This window comes from Anas platyrhynchos, chromosome 25 (genome assembly GCF_047663525.1).
Source record: "Anas platyrhynchos isolate ZD024472 breed Pekin duck chromosome 25, IASCAAS_PekinDuck_T2T, whole genome shotgun sequence".
In the NCBI taxonomy this organism is placed as follows: domain Eukaryota; kingdom Metazoa; phylum Chordata; class Aves; order Anseriformes; family Anatidae; genus Anas; species Anas platyrhynchos.
In genome coordinates, this window is record NC_092611.1 from 3591630 (window position 1) to 3617372 (window position 25743).

The 25743-nt window shown below is 52.0% G+C and overlaps 1 protein-coding gene across 5 annotated transcripts in view; it reads right to left on the minus strand.

Annotated features, from left to right (window-relative positions):
* Window positions 1–6179: 6179 nt before the first annotated feature.
* ETS1 (ETS proto-oncogene 1, transcription factor) overlaps window positions 6180–25743 on the minus strand; it is a 77325-nt gene continuing 57761 nt past the window's right edge. For all 5 annotated transcript variants that reach the window (XM_005019650.6, XM_072027601.1, XM_027444125.3 and 2 more), the window contains 4 exons: window positions 25250–25495; window positions 21452–21712; window positions 11407–11525; window positions 6180–10966 (listed from right to left, as the gene is read on the minus strand). In XM_005019650.6, coding sequence (XP_005019707.4) covers window positions 10751–10966; window positions 11407–11525; window positions 21452–21712; window positions 25250–25495 — 842 coding nt within the window. In that variant the 3' untranslated portion in view covers window positions 6180–10750. The remainder of the gene's footprint in view (window positions 10967–11406; window positions 11526–21451; window positions 21713–25249; window positions 25496–25743) is intronic.

The window sequence follows — 25743 nt, forward strand, 5'->3', positions numbered from 1 at the left end:
TTTAAGACAAATTATGCCTGCTACTGACATGTTTACAGGGCAACATTTACATAAAAGCAACTTCTAAATGAAGCTGGAGTTTCAGACCAAATTTTTCTTAAATTTGCAGCACATTTTGTAGCTATTTGAAAACCACCCTTTAGCAGTAATGCCAATATTTTGGGGAAAATGTTTACATAGGTCAAAATATGCCACTTCTATTGAAAAGCCAGAATTAGGAAGAAATAACATGTGGTTATCAGTGTCGGAAGTGCTTGTGGACATCACAAGCTGCCTTAAGACTTGCAAATTGCTTTCATACCCTTGCGTGACAGTGGTTAACAGAAACCCATGCTGACCCAGAAACACACCCATGTATAGGTAGGTATTAAAAAAAAAAAAAAAGTACTTCTTGATGTCAGTGTTGTTATGATCTGGACTCAAAATGAGAGCATTGGCTCTCCCTTACGTCTGCACCATGTAAAGCCAAAGGGGGGGTTACACTTGTAATGCTGGACAGATGTGCTTGGTTCGGAGCCTGGCACCGTGATACACACAGCAGTAACCAGCGAACCTGTGTGTGCTGGCCCAGGATCACAATAAATTGTCTGAAAACCTGGAAAGGCTCTCTGTTTGGTGGCAGATTGCTGATAAGCAACTCAAGAGCTCTTTAGAAAGAAAAAAGGGAACGCAAAAATCACTGCAGGTCTGCTATCCCCGCCCAATGCTTCAATGTTTTATCCAGCCATTTCTGGGGTAAATATTTCTGTTATAAAAAGATCGGTTCTCTCCTGCCAGGGCTGTTGCTGGAGAGCCCCAGAGGCTCTGACAGCTTTGCTGTGGGACCCTGGCACGGGGCAGGCACCTGCAGTGGGGCTGGTGGGGAGCAGCCAGGGTAGCGTCGGGGCAGAGTTGTGCCAGCATGTGTCCCTGCTGCGAGCTGCAGGGTAATGGCTTCAAACTAAAAGGGGGTGCATTTGGGTGGGACGTCAGGGGAAATTCTTCACTCAGAGGGCAGCGAGGCCCTGACCAAGGCACCCAGAGGAGCTGTGGTGGCCCCATCCTCGGCCATGGCCAAAGCCATGGATGGGATTTGGGCAGCCTGGGCTGGTGGGAGGGGTCCCTGCCCATGGCACGGGGTGGCACCAGGTGGGTTTTGAGGTCCTTCCCACCTAACCCCTTCCATGGTTTTATTGGAACAAGTTGAAGGGACAAAGAGTTGTGTCCCAGCCAAGAGCTCGGCGCTGCCTCTGGCCAGGCCAGAATGGCAAAGGTTTCCAGACTGCAGCAGGATTTAGGGTTTACATTTAGCAGAAAAAAAAAAAAAAATCACTTTTTGCCCCAAACAGCCCAACTAATCTTCACCAGCAAAGGGCTCTTTTCCCCCCTCCACCCAAGGACAGTAACAAAATCCCACAATTTGAGACCTTCCCCTGAATTAATAGCCATGGCAGCCCAGTGAGTGTGAGGCCACTCGCTTCCCTTTCTGGGTTTATGTTGCATCCCCCCTGCCCTTCTCCTCTCCTCTTAGCTGGCACGAAGAGCTCAGTGCCGATTTTTGTCGGTGGGGATTGGATCTGACATGAAAGAGGCTGCGTCGGATCTCAGACAAGCAACACCATGACCCCAAAAGGGAGAAAAGCAACAACTAGCTAACTAAATAAATAAGTAAAAAACACAGATATTGCCCACCCCAGCCTCCTGGACCAGGGTTTCAGAAGGAGAGGGAAAGGGGAAAGGTGACATGGAGCTGGGGCTGTGCTTTGCCATTTCGTTCCCTTCCCATGCTGCCCTCCACTCGCTTTTTTCTTTTGCATTCGCGATGAAAAACGAGCTTGCGGTGATAGAGAGCCCGGCAGCTCTGCCGGTGATTTACGGGGAGCTCTGCTCCGACAAGGGCCTTCCGCTGGCCCAGACGGGGGGCGCGGGGGAGAGGGGCTCTGGGGGGGCCGGGGGCGGCGCGCAGGCTGGCAGGCGGATTGGAAACAGATGCTCATGGTGCTTGCTCCAAGGGATGCAAAACGCCTGGGAGAGGAAGGGCCACCTTGGCAGGGGGACACAGTGCCTCCATCTGCCTTTGCTCCTGGCGAGGTGCAGCCACTGATAATATTTCGAGTGTGCCCGAGCCCCCCATAGCAGACGGGTCAAAGCAGGATGGAGCGATGCTCTGTAGGGATGGGTTTGCTTTTTGCACATCATTGAGGTGCCAGAGGCTGTGAGCACTGGCGCCTTGGCAGCACCTGCTTTGTTCTTGTGGGATGCAATGAGTAATTGAGGAAAGGAATTGGTGAAAAGATGTGGGAGTCTCAGGGCTGGCAGGAGCAGCAGCACCCAGCCGGCTCCCAAACAGGGAGAAGTGCTTGTGTGGTGCTTTTAAGCCAGGCAGAGGAAGTGGGGTTGCAGCTGGGGAAACTGAGGCACAGAAGTGGAAGAGGCTAAACTTGGTGACAACCCTGCAAGACACAGCTGCTGCCTCCAAATCCATGCTAAATCCATGATACGAGCCCTGTGCTGATGCCTCTGGAGAGCAGCCAGCCCCTCCTGCCCTTTCAGACCAGCAGCAACCCCCTTGCTGCTGCCAAATCCCCCGCCTGGCTCCTGGAGCTCACTTAGCAAAAGCTCCCCTGGCTTGAGCAGGGCACGTGCTGCCATCACCGGCACAAAGGTTTCTGCAGGAGCAGCTGGGATGGGGAAAAACATAGAAACCTCGAAGAAAAGAAGAAGAAGAAGAAAAAAAAAAAAAAAAAAACATTGCTCATTGTGGGGGCTTTTATATTTTCCTGGCATGCCTACCCCCATAATGATGGTGTGTCCACCCAGAGAAACCCACTCCTCTGCACCTCTGTGTCTGCGGGGAACCGATGGGGTTTGCAGAGCACTTCTCTCTGCTTCTCTCTGCTGTTCCCCCTGCACCCAGCTCCCCCTCCCGCCCCCCCCCGGGGCTGTTTGGTTTTGGGCTCGTGGCCGCGGGCTCGCCGGTGGTCTGCGGTGGGCACGCTGGTGGTCTGCGCTGAGCCGGCGGCTTGCATGGCGCTGGCTTCGCCTCGCGGTTTCCAGCTGGTAAATGTCATTAAGAGAAGCTGAAAATACATGGCACCATTCCTGAGGCGACGCCTTTTCCATGGTGCCGGTGCTGCAGCGGCAGGGGATGGGAGGGAGGGGGCAGGGGGGGGGCTGCCCCAGGCTGTGCCCCGAGCAGGCAGCGCGGTGGGGACAGATTTGGGGAATGTGGGGGGACAAGAGAGGGAAGGGGAAGGGGACGGGATGAAGGGAGGGCAGGGAGGCAGCTAAGGAGCAGCACAGGGCTGGGGGGGCTGGGGGGAGGCGGTGGGTCACGGTGCCCACCGAGGGTAATTCAGGGGTGGATCGGGGCACCGCAGCATCACCCGTGCGAGGACAGCGCTGCCTCGAGGAAGAAATAAGCTCCCAGCAGCTTAATTCACCCACCCCGCTCCCCCAAAAGGATGCTGCAGGGAAGAGGGCGAGGCAGCATCTCAGGGAGCATCCCCACCCCGGGATGCGGTATTTTGGGGACCATCCACGAGCCCCAGGACCCCAGCAAGGCGTTTGGGTGCTGGTGGGCGTGCGCCCTGCCTCCCCCCTCTCCTCCCCTCCCCGGCAGCCGCGTTTTGGCCCCGGCCGCTGCCTCCCCCCCGAGCAGCCTGGCACAATAGCGCATTGTGGGGCCGGCTTTCAAGCGGGGCCAGGGAATGGCAGAGCGGGGGAAAGGCCGCTGGAGGAGCCGGAAAGTTGCTGTTGGACGGCGTTCAGAGGCCTCGGCGCGGCGGGAGGGAGCCGGCCGCGGAAAGCAAACAGCGAGAGGGGAGGAAAGTGCTGATGCCGAGAGGTGGCCCTGGCACCCCCGGCACCCCACCTGAGGCAGAGCCCGGGCACGGCGAGCCCCCGGGGGTGTAAGTGAGGCCCCAGTGCCTTGCAGCAGCCCTACAGCCCCAGATATTCTGGTGGAAGGCTCTTGCTGGCCCCCAGCAAGCACTTGGCCATCCATGTGCAGAGGGATGTGCAGGCGTGTGCGTTCACATGCAAGTGTGTGCATACGTGTACACGCATGTGCAAGGCCCAAGGCATGGAGCAAAGCTCATTGCCACAGGGTTCAGCTGAGCAAAAAGTGCAGCAAAGGGGTGCCTGTCCTGGCAGGCTCCCCCATGACACCCAGCCCAGTCTTTGCACCCTTCCCTCTCCATCCCTCTCCACGTCATTCCCTACATTCCCATTTCTCCCCTTTAAGAGCCTCCTTAGTCCTCTCTTTTTCTCTCTCAGAGATTTCTAGAGAGCCCTTCCCTTAGTTTAGTCTTCAGTAATTTCGGTTCCTGTTTCAATCTCTCTTATTTCCCTCAAGCGCCAGTTCAGATGTCTCATTTCAAGACACCAACCTGAAAAAGGCCGGTTTGCCTCTGGCCTCTATTTAAAGCAGCCATTCTTGGTGCTTTGTGTGTCCACCTTTTAGAGTGCAAAACCAGCTCCCCAGGGTCATGCTGCTGGCTGTGCACGTCCCCATGCTGTCACCTGGAAAAAAAAAACCTGCGTGCTGCTCCAGCCACGTATGTCTGAGCACCGGGGGCCAATAAGCCATGCAAAATCCTCATAAAAGTGCCATTCTCCATGCACGCTTGTTTCTCCTCCTAAGGAAACAAAGCTGAATGTGGGTGCATTTTTATTAACTCCTGGCTTGCAGCCAGCTGGGCACATCACTGCCACGAGCAATGAGCCCGGACGGCTTTTGACAGTGGTGGTGATGCTTCGCCTGCAGCGTGACCCCCTTCCCAAACCCTGCTTCCTCCTCCCAAAACTCCTAAGCAGGTCTTGCAGCACCCCATGCTGATGCAGAGCACCAGAAGAGGGGAGAGCATTTGCTTCATTCACCACCCCCCAATGCTTCCTCTGGGGGAGCCGTGGACGTTAACTGCTCGCCGTGATTTCCATAGCGAGCGCCGCAGGTGCACGGGGGCTTCCCCCAGCAGGCCACCCGTGTGTATTTTTAGTGCAAGCATTAAAGCAGTTGTCTCCAGGCTGTGCGTGCTGTCGGGGGGGTGGGGAGTGGGGGACAAGGTGGCTCTGAGGGGGTGGCTGCGTGTCCGCAGGCTCAGCTTCCCATTCTTTTTGAATTCCTATAATCCCATCCTTCCCTCTTCATCGCAGACTAGCACCACCCTCTCGTCCTGCAGAGGTCTACAGAGCTTTGCAGGCACTCCCCTTGCACACCCATCTGCAAAGGGGGCAAAACACCCTCAAAGAGCTGGGGCACCCTCTCCCCTTTTGCTTTTCACTGCCCCCACCATAGATGGAGCAATCTGGGGGTCACCTGCCTTGGGTGCGTCCCTTTTCTGGGGTCTCACCTGTCAGAGAAGCCTCTCTGCCAGGCTCTCCTGTAATTAAACCCAGGGGTTATCCAAGTTTTGGAGCAGCCTGGGGCCACGCTGCTGCTGCAAGTGGTATGGTGGCTCTTGCCCATCCAGATCTCAGCCTTCAGTCCCTCCCTGGGACTTCTTCCTTCCCGCATGCCTGCAAGCTGGGTGTTGCTGTAAATGTTGTTATAAATATTCCTTATCCTGGATTCATCTGTTGCATCCTGATGCAACGCACACTGATGACTCGTCCGCTCTTCTCAGTATTCACCAAGTGTGATTCGTGCATTAGTGACCGCATTCAGCGATGATTCAGGCGAACGAGCGTCAGTGACATTGTCCACGAGGAACATGGACATTCCCCATCACAAGCTCACCAGCCCTATGAATAAGCGTCGTGTCCTGGGCTGCAAGAACCTCTGCAAGACCCTGACCCCGTTAATGAGGCCTCCACGCCAATGGGCTCTGCTCAGCCCCGTGCCACAGCACAGATTTCCTCCTGGCTTGAGGACAAGGTGATACCTGAGCTGCCATAAATCTCACTGGGAAAATACATAAGGCATTAAAAAATGTATTTTTTTACAGATTGTGCAGTGGTTCAAGATGCAAGGATGTACTGAAATGCCGGATTTGCCTCTGGGCCAGCAGTGCTGAGCGGTGACAGTCTCTGAGGAGCTGGAGAGGACAACCTGCACATCCTCCTGCTGCAGCAGGAGAGGCTGGAAAAGCTCCTGCCACGTCTGGGTCCGCCTTGTCCCCACTGTCACCTGAACAGGAAAAGCAGAGGCAGCACCCAGAGCAAGAACAAAGGCTCAATAAGCACACGGAGACCGAGCGTTATGAATTATTCTTCTTTTAATTTCACATGGTTTAAAATACGATATGAAATAAGGCTACAGTATATAAAAAACTCTCCAGCAAAATGATGTGCCAGCATCAGCAATTAAAACAAAACCAATCCCCTCCTTCTTTAAGTATTCAATGTAGGAGGGACTTTTTTTGTATCCTTTAAAAAAACAAAACAAAACAAAACAAAAAAACACAACACACGGACACACACACACATCGCTACATCTCTAAGCTACCTCAGCTCAGTTTTTTTAAAAAGCACCTGCTTTTTCCTTTTTTTTTTTAATCTTGCTTTTAAAATTTTTTTCCACTTTTAAAAAATATAAATTATATGAAAATACAAGTTGGAAAATAGTCGAACAGCACAATATAACAATCTCTTTTTTTCTTCTTCTATGTTTATCAGCTTAAAAAAAATCCCATGTGTAAAAACAAAACAGAACAAAAAAAACTTTTTTTTTTTTTTTAACTGAGGCAGTTAATTCCTGGAGATATTCCATTATAACATATACGTATACATAGATTTATCATTTATTTAAACTTCTTTGGAATGTAGACAACAGCTCACGGATGTTATATAGACCCTACCAGAGAGCAGAGCACGCCAAGGAATCTGAAATTTGCGACATTTATGACAAAGAAGCAACTAAGCCCCAAAGCCTCGCAGAAAACCCCTCCAGAAGAGAAATAGGCAGGAGGTGGAGATGTTTTCTGCAGCATCTGAATTTTTTGGTGCTTACCGGGACCGTTTTTTGGAGTAGGTGGTGCTTTGGGAATAGGTGTGGAGGGTAAATCTTAAAATATCTTTATTCTTGCCCTGTTGGGCATTTCTCCAGAGCGACCTCGCGCTGAATGATCGCCCCTGGAGCTGGGTGGTCGTAGTGTGTAAATAATCTACACGTGCACACTCACCGGGTTCTGCTCATTGTACATGGGGATGGAATGGAGAGGCACAGGCAGCAGCAGACAGATCTGCTTGCTTTTTTTCATCTATTTTTTTTTTCCACCTTTTACTTGAGGTCCTTTTCCCCTCATGTTCGAAATGACCCATTCTCTGGGAAATGCACCTTAAAAAGCCAATGGGGAAAGGAAGGTCCCAGCAGGGCCGGGTGCTGCCTGCCAAGCCCCAGGGACGCTGCTCGTAAGCGCTGCGCCCCCACGGCTGGGCTCAGGCTCTGCCAGGGGACAAAGGGGACAGAGGGGGACAGAGGGAGACGTGCCCTGCGGGGGTCAGACACCAAGAACAGCAGGTCACGAGCAGGACACAGGAAATACCCAAAGCCACCAAATGCACTGGAGAGGTTCCACACCATGACACAATTACCGGCTGCCAAGTGCCACAGGTATCTGCTGAGGGTGAAGCTCAGCTCCGCGCAGAGAAACCAGCACAGGAGTGAGCCCCGTCCCTGGCAGATCTCTTGTCCCTCTCAAACCCATCCTTCTGGTTCAGCATGTGCATGGGTTAACTGAATTTTTGTGGCCTCGAAGAAGAGGAGGTCAGAGGGTTTGGGTTCCAGCACATCTGGTTCACACGTCCCTCTCCACCAGTCAACATGCAATTAAAAAGCGGGAGAAAATAAAAAGAAACAAAAACAAAAACAAACAAATCTGCGAATTTCCAGTGTATAAAAACAGCACACAGCCCTCTCTGGGATGGTCTCTACAATGGGAACAAAAAGTAGAGGAAAATAGTGAATTGTGAACCTGGCTAAAGAATGTCCCTAGGACTGCACTGCCCCTTTGCTGCTGTACTCACACACAGGCTGTGATCCAGGGTGGCAAACAGCCATAAGAAATGGTGAGGAAGCTCTGGCTAGGGGCTACTTCCAGAAAACAGAGCCGCTCTCCATGAGCTGCCCTTTCTAACCTTTAACCAGTCTTCCCGAGATCCTTGGGCATGGACTCTTGTGGTCGGTGAAACAGGTTCATTTTGGAAACCTTCAAAAAATCAGCACAGCAGAGCAGATGAGGGATTTTGCCTGGCAGAATGATGGGAAACTCTGTTTCCTTCCATTTGAGTGAAATGTCATCCCTGTTTTCTGCTCAAAGAAGGCACTTCAGCTGCAGCTGAGCACCTGATGGGCCAGGCACGGCAGGAGGCACTGTCCAGGGCACAGCACAGTGCCACAAGGGCAGAAGGAGCAACTTTCAAAGCCATGCTGGAAGCAGCCCTTGAAGGAAAAGCTAAGGGCACTTGGCAGCTGCATGCAGGACAGCAACCAAAAGCCTACAGAAACTGCTGGCTGCTGAAAACCCCACCCAGATGGCGTGTCCCATTGGGGTGCCCTTGTGCTCCTCGCCCGCTGCACATTTCTGTGCTGTTGCACCGTGCCTGTTCCTTGGCGAGCTGGTCCCTGCCAGGTAAAGCCGTGGCGCCTCGCTGCGGCTCCCCACTATCTACATTTTCCTCTCTCCAGCTCCAAGCTGCTCCCTTCCAGCCAAGGAGACCACCTAAGTTTTACCTCCCAGCAGGCAGCGTCTCACTCCTCCTTTGGTGCTCCTTTCACCTTCCTCCAGTCCCCTTTTCCTTCCTTTCCATCCACCCCACTACTTTTCCGTACGCTCAGCGGGACGGTGTGCAGCCCCAGCCCCATGAGCATACCCCAAAGCCTCCCTCACCTAAGCCCCTGGCTGCTTCCCCCCTGCACCATCCCGCCTGCCCTCGCCTGCCGAGCATCTCTGGAAGGCCTCTCCCTGCCTCGCCCCCACGCCGCTGTCTCACAGTGCCTCTGTGTTAACGCAGCCACCTAAAACACACAGATGGACAGACAAACAACACACAAACAAGGTACTTTTGGTTCAAATGCATAATACTGTCTTTAAAAATACAATGCCCAACAGCTCTCCAGGGCAAAAGCCCTGATTCTGCAGCTGGATCCGCACGGGTCCGGCTTTGGGGTCATATCTAGGAATTTGAACTTTCACTGCCCTGTCCTCTTTGTCGCATCGAGCCCAGCCCTGGCATCAGCCTCGGTTTGCTCAGAGCATCCCAGGGACTGCTCGGTGAAGCAGGAGTTGCTGCTCTGCAGGCAAACCAGCTGCAGAAGGCTCAGAGGACAGGAGGAGCAGCTCCCCCCGGGACTGATTCTGCATCGGTCTTGTGCACGGGCAGGCACACGAGGCCTCTCGTTTACCCCAGAGACAACAGTCATATGCTTCATGTTAATCACACCCTGACACGGTTTGCAGGATCAGCCTTACAAAGGGCAGTAAAGAGCCCATTTGCAAGGCCAATTTCCTTTCTGCATGTGCCCGGCTGCTTAAGACATACAGCAATAAAGGTAAAGCTGGTCAAAACAGGAAGGAAGAAACACTTCCTTTTGGTTTTTCAATGTTTTCTGGATTTTTTCCCCTCATCAATTTGCACGTTTTTCAGTTACCACATTCAAAATACGGGAATTTCTCCCCTACGACCCCCCAAAAAAAGAAAAAGATCTTGCAAGCACCAGAGTGTTCCTTGAGCGAAAACGCGCTCTGGAAAACGTGAAAGCCATTTTCACTGCAAATCTCAGTACATTTTGGAAAGCCACTTTGTGCACAAAATGCAGCTGTAAGAAAAAAAGGCCTATTTTTAACAGCAACAACAACAAAAAAGCGCTGTTTCAACCAGCTTTATCAGCAAATGGCGGAGCAAAGCGCGTGGGACTCGAAGCAAGAGCGGCACACCCAGCCAGCATCACCAGGAGCCAGTTTGGAGTTAATTTTCCTTCACATACGATTCAGAGATCACGAGTCGTAGCGCTACACTTCTCCAGTGGGGTCTACATAAACTTTGTGTTTTGTTTTTTTTTCCTCACTGTGATAAAACTCTCTGCTGGCATAACAGAAACAAACACACACAATATTGCAATACTGAGACCATCTTAGAGCTTAAGACTATTTAAAAAAAATACTGGCACAAAATTTAATAAAATAAAACTTTAACAAATTAAAAAAAAAAAAAAGTCTTGATCCCTCCTAGCAAAAATTCTGCCTTTTGTATAAAAGAAGACAACCGACAGAAAGGCGATGTTACAAGAACAACAAACAGTTCTTGTTTTTTTCCTATATTGCCCCTCCCCAAAGCAGGAAGTTTCACCCACTTTTGTTTTCCCTCCCCCCCGAAAAAAGTTTAAAATCTTCAAATCCTTAGGAATACTGTCATTTCCTGAACTGTCAGTTTGTTGTGCCAACAGCACAATAACCGAAGGGATCCGTTTGTTAATAGTTTTCTAAACAGCAAGGGATGGGGAGGATTTTTTTTTCTATTTTTTTTTTTTTTAAAGTGAGCTACATTTTTCTGGCTTTCTTAAAACTCAGAATTTCACCCCAAAAAAGCCTGTCTTGGAGCTTTCAGAAAAAAAAGGCCCATCCTTCTCCGAAACAAACTTTTTAGGTTTCGACGAAAAGTTTGACTCTTCCACCACCCTCTCTCCCAACATCCTCAAAGCATTAGATCTGAGTTGCTCTTAACAACAAAAAAAAATTAACAAAAAAAAAAAAAAGGAAAAAAAAAAAGATAAAGTCCCATCAACTCTCCAGAATGACACGAGGCCATCGGCCACCCCAGCCGGCTGCCTTCACTCATCGGCATCTGGCTTGACGTCCAGCATGGCGTGGAGCTCCTCCGGCGTGTAGCCCAGCAGGCTCTGCAGGTCGCAGACGAAGCGGTAGACGTAGCGCTTCCCGGCCGTCTTGTGGATGATGTTCTTGTCATAGTAGTAGCGCAGGCCACGGCTCAGCTTCTCGTAGTTCATCTTGGGCTTGTTTTTCCTCTTGCCCCATCGCCTGGCCACCTGGGAGAGGGGTGGGGAGAGTTAGAGAGGGGAAGGACCGCATGGGGATGGACAGGGAGGGTCTTTCTGGCTTGCTTGGGCATCCTTTGGGTACAGAAGCCAAGGAAGGGAACGAACAGCCCACCTGTTTCCCAAAATCAATGGGAAGACCCAAGTCCCACCTGCACATCTCATTTGAAAAGTTCTGTCACCATGCCTTTCTTTAGTGTTTCAGCTATTTCCCACCACATGTGGGTGTGTATTACTGCTTCCTACATATATACTACTGCAGCCCAATTTTTAACAAGTTTCCAGCTGGGCTCTAATTCGTTGTTTTTCCCTACATAAGACCAGAACAACACGACTGCCCCAAACTCAGCCATGAAGGGTGGAGAGAAGAATTATCCTAGCAAATATTTCAGTGGCATTTGGGCTGAGCACTAAATTCCTGGGTACCCTACCTCATCTGGATCGGAAAGTTTGAACTCCCAGCCATCGCCCGTCCAGCTGATGAAGGACTGACAGGACTTGTCAGTGAGCAGTTCCAGCAGGAATTGCCACAGTTGGATGGGTCCGCTGCCTAGAAAGACAAAGGAAACATGAGACATCAATGCCAGGAAAGCACAGCCCCTTCTATCCTAGCCCAAGGGGGAAAAAAATCACATGCAATTGGTGCTCACTGGAAAAGAAAATAAAACCTACCAATGAGAAAAGAAAAGTCAGTGGCTGCAGGGCAAGATCTGGGCTGGGATGACAACTTGAGAGTTAAATCCTGCAGGTAAATGAGCTTCCTATTTGCAGTAAGAGCTGAATATTCATGCACTGGAATGCTTCACTTCGAGTTACATAAATAGGATTATTTTTCTGGCACCCAAACAGCGAGCAGTCGTTGTCTTGGCACAGGAGCACCACCGCTTCCTACGTGCCAAAAACCTCCTGGCCATTGAATGAACTCCGGCAGACTCCTGCTTCCCGACCTTGACTCTTTGCTCCGTGGCTGTTTACTGAGATAAAGGGGACCCAGGTATGAAAATTATTTGGCCCCTTTCCAGGGCATGTTGCTGCAGGCACAGACTGCGCCGGCTCCCTGAGATGGGCAGGGGCTGGCGGCTCTGGCAGGCAGGGCTCAGCCCCACGCTCCCCGGGGCTGCTGGTTCTCCTTACCCAGCAAGGCAAGAGCATCCCTCGCCACGGATGTTCAGCCTCTCTTCACAACTCCACGGTCTCCCTGTTTCACATGGATGCTGATTTTGGCCAAGAGCAATTTGTCTCGGGGTCCTGGGCCCAACACACCTAATGTGCAGGAGCTGGTGCACCGCACTGAGAGACTAAGGCTTCACAGCCTGGTTTTGTCTGGATTAATGGTGTGTGTGGAGTGATTTACACAAAAAACAAAAACACTTATCTTTTCTGTGCACTTGCATCCCAATCAAAGGTAGAGGAGAAGCCCTCAAGCCAAAAGCTCTTTGATGAGCAACTTTCAAATGTGGCCACAGCCGAAATATTGTGCTTAGCTCTAGGAAACGTGTTCTGGGAAAAATTCTGTAATGTTTTAAATGGAGCTTAGACAATCTCAGAAATAATAATGACAATAATAATAATAAACAGAGCCAGAGGTTAGAGGAAATGATTTATCACCAAAAAAATTGTGCTGGATTAGGATGGCAGGCAGGATGGGGTAAAGCCGCCTGCTGACAGCAATGAGAACAAGCTTCAAGCGAGGAAAGAAGTCATTTAGTCAGAAAAAGGGATGGAGAACAGCCTATTTCCATGGATGACAATGGAGATGTCAGTGCTGTGGCTGCGGGATAACCCGCTGAGGGAGGAGGGGGGTGTTCCCCCTTTTCCACAATGTTTCAAATGACTCAAAAAGCAGACAGGCTGGTAGCGAGCAGGAAATGACAGAGCCGGCTCCTGGACAGGCGCATGGGGATGGGGAATCACTGCACCCCGTCCAGCCCACCCCAAAGGGGATAGCTCTGGTTTCCCCTACGAAATCCCTCCAGGTTTTGTGGGCTCTGGGTCCTCCGCCAAGCCACGGGGAACAAATGAGCCCTGGCCGGTCAGCAGCATCTCATCCCGGGTACCCTGGCCCAGGCTGTGGGCAGGACAAAGCAGAGGGCTCAGCATCTCTGGCTGTAAATGAGGAGATGCGTGGCAGGGAGAAGCTCCTGCCTGCTGTCCTCAGCTGCAGCTTGCCGAGAGGCTGACTCCGAGACCTCCGGCAGGGGTGGAGGCAGAGCCGCCTCGCACCACCCGCAGCAGAGCAAGGGAGGAAATGCAGCTCACGCCTTCGCCTCGTGTCCCAAATGGAAGAGGCAAAAGCCCGGCCCGAAATGTCATCACATCTCAAAGGCTTGGCCTATGTACAGCACCAAGCTCTACGTACAGGGAAGCTATTGGGCAACAGGGTATTTCGGCCTCCTGAGGCCCTCCACGGGGAATCGCAGGTGAATTCATGCAGGGACAATTTCTCATCCCATCTCACTTTACACCAATCCCCTACACACGTAAGGAGAGCAGCCAGTGCCAAAACCAGGTCAACAGAAACACTCCCAGGGCACAGGACCGAAGCACAACCAGGTTTGTCACCCTGATTCCTCTCTTGCCTAGAAAAAACAAATACTCCTCCACTAACATATAACAGATGGAAACCCACTGCTTGGGCACCAGCTTCCTGGAGAGCGAATCCCTTCGAAATCCTCCTGGGCCACCCTGGAGGCTTTCAGGTGTCGGGGACTCGATGCGAGAGGTGCTGCTATTCCCCAGCCAAGCGGCCGGCGTGGTTTATGCGCGGTGCTGGCGGCTCGGCTGCCAGCTGGCGTGGGGAGGTGTTGGGAAACCCAGTAATTCCTCGCCCTCTCTCCAGCAAGCAAGGTAGGCTTCTGCCGCCGCGCCGGGCGCTGCTCTGGTGGGTATTTTGGGATTTTGAAGGAAGCGGTGTAATGCAGCGGCTTGTGCCTTGGAAGAGGGATTCCCAAGGTCTATTCCTAGCCGCCTGTGGGACTAGTGTAAAACCCCAAATTCCTCCGTGTTGGACAGGCAATTATGTCAAGAATGTGTTTACTGCACAGCTCGCAGGCATGTCTCAGCTCCTATAAACACACACCCTGCCAGAGGGGAAGGCAGCGGAGGCCCCGCAGATGTGCTGCCGCTGGGGTACGATGCTGAGATGTCAGCAGGGCTGACACGAGGTGGCAGGAACCAAGCCCCAGCACATGCCCAAGCCTGCGTGCCCGAAAACAGCGCTGGGGAGACCACGGGAGCAGTGGTGTCAGTGGAGGAAGGAAAAATGATCAGGGCAGGGGTGCTGGGCGGTCCGTGCACGGGCTGGTTGGGCAGAATAGCTGCAATTAGTGCTGAGCAGGCTCTCTTCAGAGCTTAGCTTCTTTTGCCTGCTCTGCAGCAAAGCAAGGCAGAGGGAAGTGTTTCTCCCACCACCTAGGAGAGGATTTCCCCGTGGCACTTCGCTCGCACAGAGACATCCACCCACCCACAGCGCGTCCCCAGCGTGATGCTGCCGGGCTCATCTCCGCTCCCTGAACCTCCCTCCCCAGCAGCTGGGAGCAGCGCCCATTTTCCATCCCTTCTGCTTACACTCATCCTCCCACCCCTGGCTGAGGCTTCAACTCCCCACCCAGATGCCCGGTCCAGCTCCCTGTGCCGCAGAGATGTGCCAACACCACCGCTGGCACAGCTCGGTGACTTCACCCCACCAGGAGACCCTGTTGCCTCGCTCACCCCCCAAACCAACCCCCACCAGAGCACTCCTGCAGCCTTTTCTTGGATGCAGCCCCAAGCGTGGGGTGCAGGGACACAAGCCACCCTTTATGGTGCCGGTTTCTCCGTGCACACCCAGGGACTTCCCAGACCAAGCCGCCCGCCCCGCCGCGACCCCTGGCACCCGCGGAGGCTGCTAAGAATAGCGCCCGCCCGGGGGGCTCGCCGCCCAGCAGGGCCACAATGGGGACCCTGTCTCGCCTCGGTGGCACTGAAGAGGGTCCTTCAGCAGGGCCCGCTGGGGAGTGTCACACCGCAGGAATTCTCCCACGTCAGGGGGAAAATATGCCTCTCATGCTGGATGACAACCGGCCTCTGCTCGGGCTGAGCGGTGCCTCCTTGGCTGGTGCCGCACCAGTCCTCCAAAGTCCCCACAGCATCCTCGGACAGGGCTGGAGGTCCCCTTCTGCCTTCTTACCCCTGGCTCTGGAGGTTAAAACTAAAGTGCACCATCTCCAAAACCCTTCCAGCCCTTCTGCAAGAAGTGCTTTGCTAGCTCCAGCCTTTAACCCAAACTGCAGGCTGGGCACACCAACCAGCTCTGCCACCCTAAGAGTCCCCCACGGCATCAAATAATTGTGGTTGTGACTGAATGCTAAAATTCAGACCTGGAGAAGCCTGCCCATGTCAGAAGTGACTCCTAAACCTTCCGAGAGCTGGAAGTGTTGGCCCTGTTGGACTGCCATTTGTGGCAGCGCCTGGTTTTTATACGGATTTTAGGAGCCTCTGCGGTGTAATGCAACTGCCTGCGTCTCAAAGGCCCTCTCCCAGACAGGGAGGGGACAACCAAGACAAAAATTTGGGCAGGTCTGAGCTGGTTTTGTATTTGTGCCTGCAGCAAGCGAGTCTGGGGCAGGCGATGCCCCAGGCCCTCGTCCCAGCCCAGCACACCCCTGCCAGCCACTTTCCCCGTCGCCGGCACAGACAGGCGTGTGCACCATGCACGGGAGGGCCCAGCCCAAAACGCACCATCCTCACCGTCTCTCGAGCCGGTTTCACACCCCCACCCCTCTCAACGGCCTCTGTTTGAAAGAAGGAAAACAAAACAAAATAAAAAAACACTTCAAAAAAAAAAAAAGACACAGCACACCTATGCTTTTTGCTCTGTGGTTTGTGGTTCCAACCAAACAGAGCGACTGGGCACAGCAACATCTCCAAAACAGCCTTCGCCTCCGTCTTGTGCCCACCTTGCCCAAGCCCCCTGTGGTGCCGATGCAGTGCCAGGGTCCCGAGCCCCCCCTTGCTGTGCCAGGATTGCAGAGCTCGGCCCCATCGCTGCCGTGTCGGCCCCAGCCCTTGCCCAGCCAGGTCACATCACCTGCCCAGGGCAGGTTTTGTGCAGGTCAGAGGACACCGGGGTGCAAATCAAAGCATCTCCGAGGAGCAGGTGTGAACGAGGTGGGGAAGGACCCAAAAAGCTCCTTCCCTCCACGTGCTTACGGAGCAGCCAGATGGGCCACTCTGTGCTCTTTTGGCTTTCCTGACCCATCTCCTCCATCTCAAGGAGAACCATGAATATCCTGGCAAAGCACGAGGGGCTCAGGAAGCTTCATATCTCCCTCCTGACGGTGGTCCTGCCGGCACAAGCTGCCATGTGATGCCCCGAAGGGGGCACTGAGCAGCAGCTGCTGCTTTGCTCTCACCTCCAGGCTGCTGCGAAGCTGCTGAGGGGGCTGCAGCAGCGCTGGGGAGAGCTGAGCTGCCGTCACGGTCGGGCAGCAGTGCGTGGGGCTGATTTCACTGTCATTTGCACATGTCTGGCAGGTGGAGCAGGAGCCACTGAACCAGCCCCGCGTCCCACCCTGCAGCTCGGGAAGGGCTGCGGGGCCCAGACAGGCGCTGTGGGGGAGGCAGAAAAGCAGCAGGAGCTGCTGCTGGCCACGCTTCAAGTCCACCTACAAGGGCGGGTAAAGCACAGGACACAAAAGGAGTGAGCTAGCACCATCACCTGCATCTCCCGGGCTGCAGGGGCTGTTGTGTTTCTTCTGCCTGCCAGGGCCAGCTGGCTGCACCTCTGGGTTGCCCTAAGCAGAGCTACAAGCACCTGGGATGCTGATGGAGGCACGCTTCTCCAGCAGTGCGGGGCGCAGGAAGGAAGGATGCTGATGTTTCTAGGAAAGCAACTGCACAGGCTCTGGATGCCAAGGACACCCGGATCTCCGGAGCACAGCAGGAGAGGGGCCAGGAAAGCAGCTGCTAGTGGATTTTTGGATGCCCACAAGCGCAGCACATCTGGGGAGCTCGCTGGCTGGAAGCTGCAGGCCAGCAGCGTAAGCAACAAGAAGGGAAGAAGCAGCACACAAGCTCTCTTGAAAGAGACCCACTTTCTTTGGCATCAGCTCGACTTTCTTGCAAAACAGCAGCTGCGTGCTTTCACTTCTGTGTCACAGATAAGCATCGCTCAGAAACGGAGCCTTGTCGAAGGCACAGCTTCGGGCTCTACACCACAGACACTTGGGACAGGGCAGACGGGTTTACCCAGCACATTTGGGCCCTATCGACACGGTGCCATGAGTGCTGATAGCAAGGCTCGGGGCTGGACCCAGCCCAGGCAAAACCGTTAGCTGTGCAGACACGCTCCTGGGTGCTCGGGCGAGATAGCATCTCAGAGGGGTCGGCTATTCCCAGCACTACTTTCTGTCTTCTCTAAGGGCAGCACGATAACGAAGATAGCATCAATCTGTCGCTAAGAGAGACGGTCAGGTCCTGCGTGATATTAGCTGGGAAGGAGGCATTAACTCTCTAGGTGCTGAGATTGTCTGTAAAGGCTTCAGCAGCTCCCTAGCCAGGCCTGTAGTAAAGGGCTGCAGTACACACGCAACACTGGCCTTGCTGACAAGGGATCGAGCTCTGCTTTGCAGTCACCTCACCCTGCTCATCCCTCTTTCCTCCCTTCCCCTCCCAAATCCGAGGGGAATCGCTGTGCCCCGCTGGTTTGGCTATTTGGAGCAGCACATCGCAGCTCAGCAGCAGGGCTCGGGCGTTGCAGCGACACAGGCAGCGCTGCGAGATGGAAAGCCCCGGCCTGCACAGCCCTGCATGCCACAAAGCCAACACGCACATCTCAGCTCCAAACCCACGCAGGTGCTCAAGAAAAGCCGAAAGCAACTCAGCCCAGGGCGGCGATAGCCAACCCCCACAGGAGCACAGGGTCTGAACCTCTGCTGGACCCGCACCACCGAGGACAGCAGCAGAAGTAGGTCAGAGGAGTGGAAAAATAAACACAGGGCAGAAAGGCCGAAGACCGGTGTGGTCAGACCCACGCCACAGGCAGCACTGTGCTGCTACGGCCCGTTGGTGTTCATCCCCCAGGTCTCACAAGGGATCAGGGTGGCTTGTTGGAGCCAGCAGCTTGCAGGATCCAGCCCCAGGCAGGGTGCAGGTGGCAGGGAGGCGAAGCTGAGCTCGCTTTAACCCAGCTGAGCTCGGGTATGGAGGGATCTGTGTGCCAGCGTGCACCTAGCACGAGCCACCCGCCCACGCCAAACGCTGTGCGGCTGCACAGACCCGCTCAGATAAGTCAACGTGAGACCTCGCACATCTGCCTGCAGAGCAGATGCGTCCTGATGCACCCCGGATGCATTCTCTCTCCGTTTCCTAGGTCATTTCACAAAAAAAAAAAAAAGATAATCTGGCTCATTGTAAGACTCAAGTTGGCCAAGCCCAAGAGAGGCTGCCCCAAAACCCAAGGTGTCCAGAGATGGCCCTCCCTGCAGCTATGGAAACTGAAGTTCACCAACTCCGGAGCAGTTACATCTCTCCTTCAAAAAAAGATAAGAAAATTGCATCAACCTCTATCTGAGCAACCATGGCAACTTGTTAAATTAGGTCAAGATGTGGGGGCAGATAACACAGCTTTGAAAAGCTGCTTGCGAGCAGGGTGAAGAACACATCAAACGCAAATGGCGCTTCCGCCAAAATGCACCTTCTCACCAAAGCATGCGCCTCCTAGGGCAGATACCATCAGCGATCTGCCGCGGCTGCGATAAAGCACTGTGCCACCTCCCAGGGCCGCGGGCAAAACAGGCACGGTGACAAAACCCAAACGATATTGTCAGGTTCCTAAAGTGAACCCAGAGACCCTGGAGATGAAGGACGCCGTCTGCCAGGCTTTGCCCTCCCATTTTCACTCTGCGAGTCCTAAAAGGCTCACGCTGAGACACCGTGGTGTGTCTGCTGGGTGCTCCAAAAGGCTGGCGATGGGATGCCCAGCACTGGACACATGCTCAAGGCATCACCCAAGTCACAAATGGGAAGCAGGGGTCTCGGGCACTTTGGGGTGACGCTGGGCTGGTAACCCCCTGCTCTGCTCGTTTGGAGGCTCCACTGCCTCACCAAGCTGCATAGAGCCCAGAATTCAAGTTCCTCTGCTCTAGCCACTAGACAGCACTTCCTCCCCTGAGTAAACGGCAAGTAAAAAAGTAAAAAAAAATAGTAATAAATAAAAAGAAGAAGAAGCCAGGAGTTCTGCCTGAGAGTCCCCACTGTCCTTGCTCAGCTGGCCCAGGACTTCTCCACGGCCAGCCTCAATTTTTCTTTTTTTTTTTTTTTTGCAGAAATATGCTACTGCAAAGCAGTTTCAAGAGCGCCCAGTCCTCCCATGGTCTGTAAGGCAACATGTTCTCACTTGCTCTCGCTGTGACCTGCTTTCACAGCAGCCTGGCTTTGCCTTGCACCCATGCTGGGCTCCCTCTGCACAGAAAATATAAGGTGCTGACAGGTCAGTAGGCTTCAAAAAGGGACAGAGGACTTTCCTGGAGTCACAGGTCTGCAAAATTCATCTGTCCAAAGGTATTTCCCAATGGTGTATGCAGGCTGTGGTGGTTTCAGCACTGAATCACTGCTTAGCAGCCTCCGGGGCCAGCAAGAAGTGCTGCAACCAAGAATTTGGAAGTGGCCGATGTTTCTGGAAACCTCCAAATTTCCTTTCCCCCATTTAAAGTTTCTCAAGTGAAGCAATAAAAAAAACCTTATTGATCATGTCAAAATGCTTGGGCCGAGGGATTATCGTCCCAGCTCAAAACGGGGATTGAAATGAGGCAAGGGAAAAAGTTACGTGGCGCAAAGCCTTTGGAAGTGTGCTCTGGCACTGCGTTAACCGAGGTCTCACTTTCCTGGCGGCAAGAGTCCAAGGACACTCTTTGGGGTGCTAATACCCCCTGGCAAAACAGCTCCAGCTTCAGCTCTTTGCTGGCAGATCAGGGTGGGAATGCCTCCTCTCCACAGGGGCAGCGCTTCTCTTCCAGGAGCCAGAGCAAACAGGGAGGGAAGCAGCTTGGAGCAGCAAGGAGCTTGGGCAGCACAGCTCCTAGCTTTGCCAGTGCTCCCGTGCCTCAGTTTCCCCAGCTGGTAGAAAGCAACCAGTGCTGCTGCCCAGGCACCGAGCATCCAAAACACTTCCACAGCCCTGGTGAAAGGTGTTACCAGGAGAGAAGAGGAATAAACAAGTGCGTGGAGCACTCACCAGTCTCTTTTCTTATGAACATCAATTTCTGTGGCAGGGCAGAGGATGGTGTCTGGGGGCATAGCCCCTCCTACTGCTCGTGCTTCTCCCTTCCACATCCCCCAGCCAAAAACCATTCAGGAATGGCAGAGCCCACTTTTATTTTGCATAGACCTGGTTGAAACTGGCTCATTCAGCAGGCCAGGCTAAGCGTTCTTTCTAACTAAAGCTATAGCAACAAACCACTTCCTTTTTTACACATAGCTCCTAAAATTATCTCTCCACCTCTCCTCCCCTCTGCATTTACCCCCAACAAAAACTAGATATCAGCCCTAAGACGAGCTGTGCGTGGGAGGAGATTTCAGGGACAGTCGCACCTCAGGATCTGCTCTGAACCTTTTGATGATCTTTATCTGCACAAACTATTTCCACTGCTTGGCTCCTCTGGGCCACAGCTGCTACCAGCTGGGGCAGGAGGGATCAGTATGAACAAAGGAGAGGAACAGGCAGGAGTCTGTCCTACAAATTCTACCTGCAATTCAGGGAAGAGATACGGCACGGAAGGACTGGAAAGGATTATCCCAACATCAGCATGAAGCCCTATCCCACTAGGTTTCTCTCTTCTGGGGAGAAGAGATGGCCAGATTGCTGGAGGGCTGTCACATAAAAAGCCAGAGTTTCTGTGGTCTATCACCTTCTCATCTCTCCCAGCGCAGAATGGAAAATATTTGGGTCTGCTTTGGCACTGTCCCATTCCTGCCTCTCACCGACACAAAGAGCAGAGCACAGTCCCTCCTCGCTGCTGAAAGGGGTAAGATCATTTTGCATCGCGCACAGCAGTGCTGAAACGCAGTCACTCCTGCCTGAGGTGGGAAACCACAAGCACGTGGCCAGCACGTTGCATAAAAGTGGCGGATGGGGAAACAAAGGCTCTCTAGTACTTTGTGTTCTCAACAATACACACCAGACACCAGCTCCTACACCAAACTCAACCAGGAGGCATCCAGGTGTAAACGAAAACACAAAGCATCAATTGCCCCGTGCTCAGCTGTGTCCTCGATCCTCCGTGAGGGCTGGAGTACCCCCACTCAAAGGACCTGCAGCTCTGGGGGATGCTCTCAGGTGTGCACACATGCATGTGGTTGGGACATCTCAAAAACCCTCACTCACAGTGATGCAAAATTGGGCAAACCAAGACCCTGGAAGCTCTGACCTCCGCCAACTTAGAGGTTCTACCTGAGGTGCCCAGCAGAGAGGTGTTTTCCCGAGGACCGTGACCCTACCTGTGTAGCCAGCGAGGGCAGCAGCAGGAATGACAGGCTTGTCCTTGTTCATATCGGCCCGATCTCGAACATAGTCCTTGAAGGTGCCCTTGGGCTTGTGGTTGGGCAGGGCGGCGGGGTAGTCCTCCGAGTCAAAGCTGTCGTAGGAGGGGACGCGCTGCAGGCTCTGGAAGGAGGACTGGCTGCTCCAGGACTGCGTCAGGCGGTCGCAGCTGTCGTAGCTCTCTATGCTCTCAAAGGAGTCCTGGCCCCCCAGTTTACCTGGGTAGAAGGAAGGGCATGTGAGAGGTGCTTGGCCAGCACAGGGATGCTCCACCTGGCTGTGGCTATGAGCGGGATGCTTCATTTGCCCACAGCAAAGGCAGAAGGGATACCTTTAGTATCTTCACAACTCAAAAGCAGGGCCATCTGAGCCCTGGAAAAGTTCAGGCAGCAGAGCAAGGCAGGAGGAATTTGGGAAAAAGCTCAGTCCTGACTATCCGAGAGAGATGTCGGGGGCTAACTGGAAATTGCCCTCCCTTTCAAAAGGTAATGGCAGAGAAACAAACTGCTTTAGACAGATATTTGGGGCTTGGTTCAGGTGCCTAAACATGGGAACTGCAGGGCCTCTTGCTCTTATTGCAGTCCTGTATCTTTCTGCAGCAAGTCCTATACTGGAACTGCCAGCCCTGTGCAAGTGCTCCTCAGGCATGTTCAAGGGCACCGGACACCCGGCTTCTTGACTTTTCACATTTCCTACAAAACTCTACAGCAGCCTTTTATTGCCATATGTTACAACCGACTTCCACCTTCAAATCCCCAAACAGCAGCAGATTTGATGGAGGAGGAGAGCAAAAGGCTGAGAGCTCAAACAGCTATTTTTCCAGTTCTGGTAAGGTGAGCACAGCTGGCTTGTATCAAGGCTACTCTCCAGGGTATTTTTAGTAAAGAGCAGAACATGAGAGGCCAGATCCTCAGCAATGCTATGCCGATTTACACCCTCTAGAAAACAGCACAAGTATACCCTCTGTACTTAAAACGGAGAGCTAAAAAAGGATCCGAAGAACAAACTGAAATTGCTCTCTCTGATCTCCCTTACACTGATGATTGCTCAACATCTTTACTGACAAACTAAGTGCAACAGGATCATTCAAGTTCACTAATTTCCCAAACTGGGCTAAAAACAGCTGCTGGGATTGTGCAAGAGCTCCTGGAGAAATTTCCATTGGCAGAACTACCCACAGCTTGGGCCCAGATATTCAATCACAGGGGAACAGGAACGTGGAAGGACACTGGCACGTTCCCCCAAATATTTGTTGTGCTGTAGTTTGAAGAGCACTTGCTGCAAAAAGGCTTAACTACTGTGGGTGCAGAGCTGTGCCAAAAAGTCAGCTCTGCCCTGATTGCTGGCCTCAGCTACAGGCATCTTCTCCTTCATCCTAAAAAGATGCTCTCTCTTCAACCAAATCAAGTAGTCTTGTAAGCCTGGGATTCCAGCTTACGTTCACCTTCCCCTTAGCATGATTTCACTAGACTCAACATAGTCTTACATCCAACATTTCCTCTTAAAGGCCTTCCTGGTAGTTACTTCTAGCGAGTCCACGCTTCAAAATGATTCTCCTGATAATATCCACGCTAAATTCATTTATTTATTTATTTGTTTCTTTGTTTAAGGGCTTCACAAAATGTACTTGAATTCTGTAAGGGGAAAATAACACCGTTTTGTGCACGTTCATTGGCATAACCACTTCCCTGAGAAGACCTGGGGTACGATCCCTTTTAGAAAAGGAATTAAAAGTCTGCCAGATGAACAGCTTCAGTGCTGGGGACGTGACTTTTGCTGTTTCACTGAAAATTCACCCAAATTTGACCTAGCTGTGAGCTTTTGCAAATCACGCCTTGCACCTACTCAGGAGAAGTTTGTTAAGAGTTTGGCAGCTACGCTTTCTAACCAGACGCCTTCACTGATAAGGCAGAGTGAAAAAACTCCCAGGGAATCGCAAAATTAGCTCTTGCTGCCCACACAAAGAAAGGCGAAAGGCGACTGTCTGGAAAACCTTCACCCTGACTCTCGCTTAAGTGTTTGACTTTGCGACTGATTAACCTTATAAAAGAGTGGAAGGTAAATGTGAATGTAAACATAAATAAGCTGGACTCTGGTTTATATTAAGGCTTCTTTATACCACTCTGGGAGTATTTATGCCACCCAAAGGCCCTTCTGGGTGGCTAAAATTCAGTGTTAGTGTAAGCATGGCCAGGGCCTGTTGCATTTCTTCCTCCACAATCAGTAAGTTAAAGAGTCTGCTAAAACCAGGGGCACTTGGTCCCCAATGCCAGGTTAAGGTCTCTTTCTTCCTTCCCTTAGAACCATGTTAGGCTTTCCAGTAGGAACATAACTGCAAAAGCATTCCTGAATCATTGCATTTCAATGAGTATTATTAAAAAATCACAAATGTTAAAGAAGAATTCAAGAAAAGGGAAAGACAGAGATGAAAGATAGCCAGAAAAGCAATCCCAGAAAGAGAAGCTTACCTAGAATTATAACACCACTACCCTTTTGATTCACTATATCATCCAAGTCACCTCTCTCATATTAACACTCAACCAGCAGAAGCAGAGGTAATAATACAAATAATAACTTTCCTGTCATTAGCTCTCCCAGACTTGAAAAAGAATGAGCAACAAAAAATGAGCGCCGCTGTGCAAGGCATATGCGATGCAGGCCTGCAAAGGGGCTCCAGCTTTCACAGGGAACCAGCACATCTTCAGCTCTCGGTGCTGGATGAATGAATGGGTTTAAATATTCAACATCAAACCCGGCTCACAGCAACACGTTAGTATAATGAATTTTAGGCATAGAGACATCTGGATTCTATTCAGGGCGCAATCGCAGGCAGGTCAGATCTCTTCCCCATGCCTCAGGTTCCCTACCTGGAATCTGGAGATAATGATACCCCTTTGTAAGTGACTTTGAGCTCTACGGATTAAACTCTTTCTTTGAATATATACTGTGAGCCAGATCCTCAGCCTCGTTTTAAGCAATGTAATTACAAAATAGTTGGGCATCTGGGCCCCATGTGTTCAGAATTTAATATTAATTGAAAAGGCACTTGGCCTCAGATCCTCAAACGTGTTTAGGTGTTTAAAGCCCATCGACTCAAACAGGAATCATGTACTTATAATTATAACTCTTTGGAGATGTGGGGTTGTAGCACAAGGATTCAGGGGGTTCTCAGCTCTGTCATTGACCCAACTCATGACATCTGAGTCTCCTAACAAAGCATAAGGCTTGGGTTCACTGGAACAGATTATCGGTTCAAGCAAACAGCCATCAAACTCAACGGAGATAATGCATAAAGACTGGATCATCAAGTGTAAAACCTTTCATAGCCTCAGACAGTAATTCCTGATGAGAACTTGTGAAGGATTTGTGGGTTTTTGCCTGGTCTCCTAGGAAAATGAGATTTATACAACCACACAGCAGTCTGTCCTCCCTAATAACCTTAAAGCCTATTTCAGCGTCACTCAAGTTTGACATCAAAGTACGGAGCCAGAAATGCTACATTTTCGCAGATGTAAAAACAGGCAGCAGAGTAGAGACAAGGAACACCTTGTCTACCCCGGAGGGAATTATCTGGTAGTTCAACCCCATACGACATACATGTAGGGAAACAGCTTCGCTACTGGCATCGCACGGCTGCCTGTTGGCTTTGGGCCCCGTCAAGGACTATCTCTACAGGGGGGAAGGCAGCACTTGTAGGTTCATATAAGTAGAGAAAGCAAGAACCCAGGCAAGCCCTGGGAGATGCCCAACTGTACCTCGACTGGCACGCCCCATGCACATGTTATCTGGCGTTACTACTTCTTGCTTGATCGTGAAGTAGTCTGTCTGCAGGGAGTCCGTCTGGACGGGGTCACGCAGGATGACTGAGTAGTCGTTCTCGTACTTGAGGGACAGAAGCTCTTCCGAGCTGATGGGATGGAGGGTCTGGTAGGACTCTGTGATGAAGCTGGGCTCGGAGAACTCGGAGGGAGGCACGCACTGTGCATGCTCTATGCCATAACCTGTTGGCAGGATAGGAGTGTCAGAAAGCAATGCAAACACGATCAGCTTGAAGAAACCAGAGCACTGCTCACTGCCTCTCCAGTCTTCCACAGCACAGCAAGACTCAGGGTCTGTGACGCAAGAGAAGACTGTCTTTGGATATAAAACACCTGGCACAATTGGGGAATACTTTTGACTGAGGTTTCTAAAAGCTGTTTACAGATGGTGCCTTATAATTGCAGTGATTTAAAAGAATAAGACACCATTA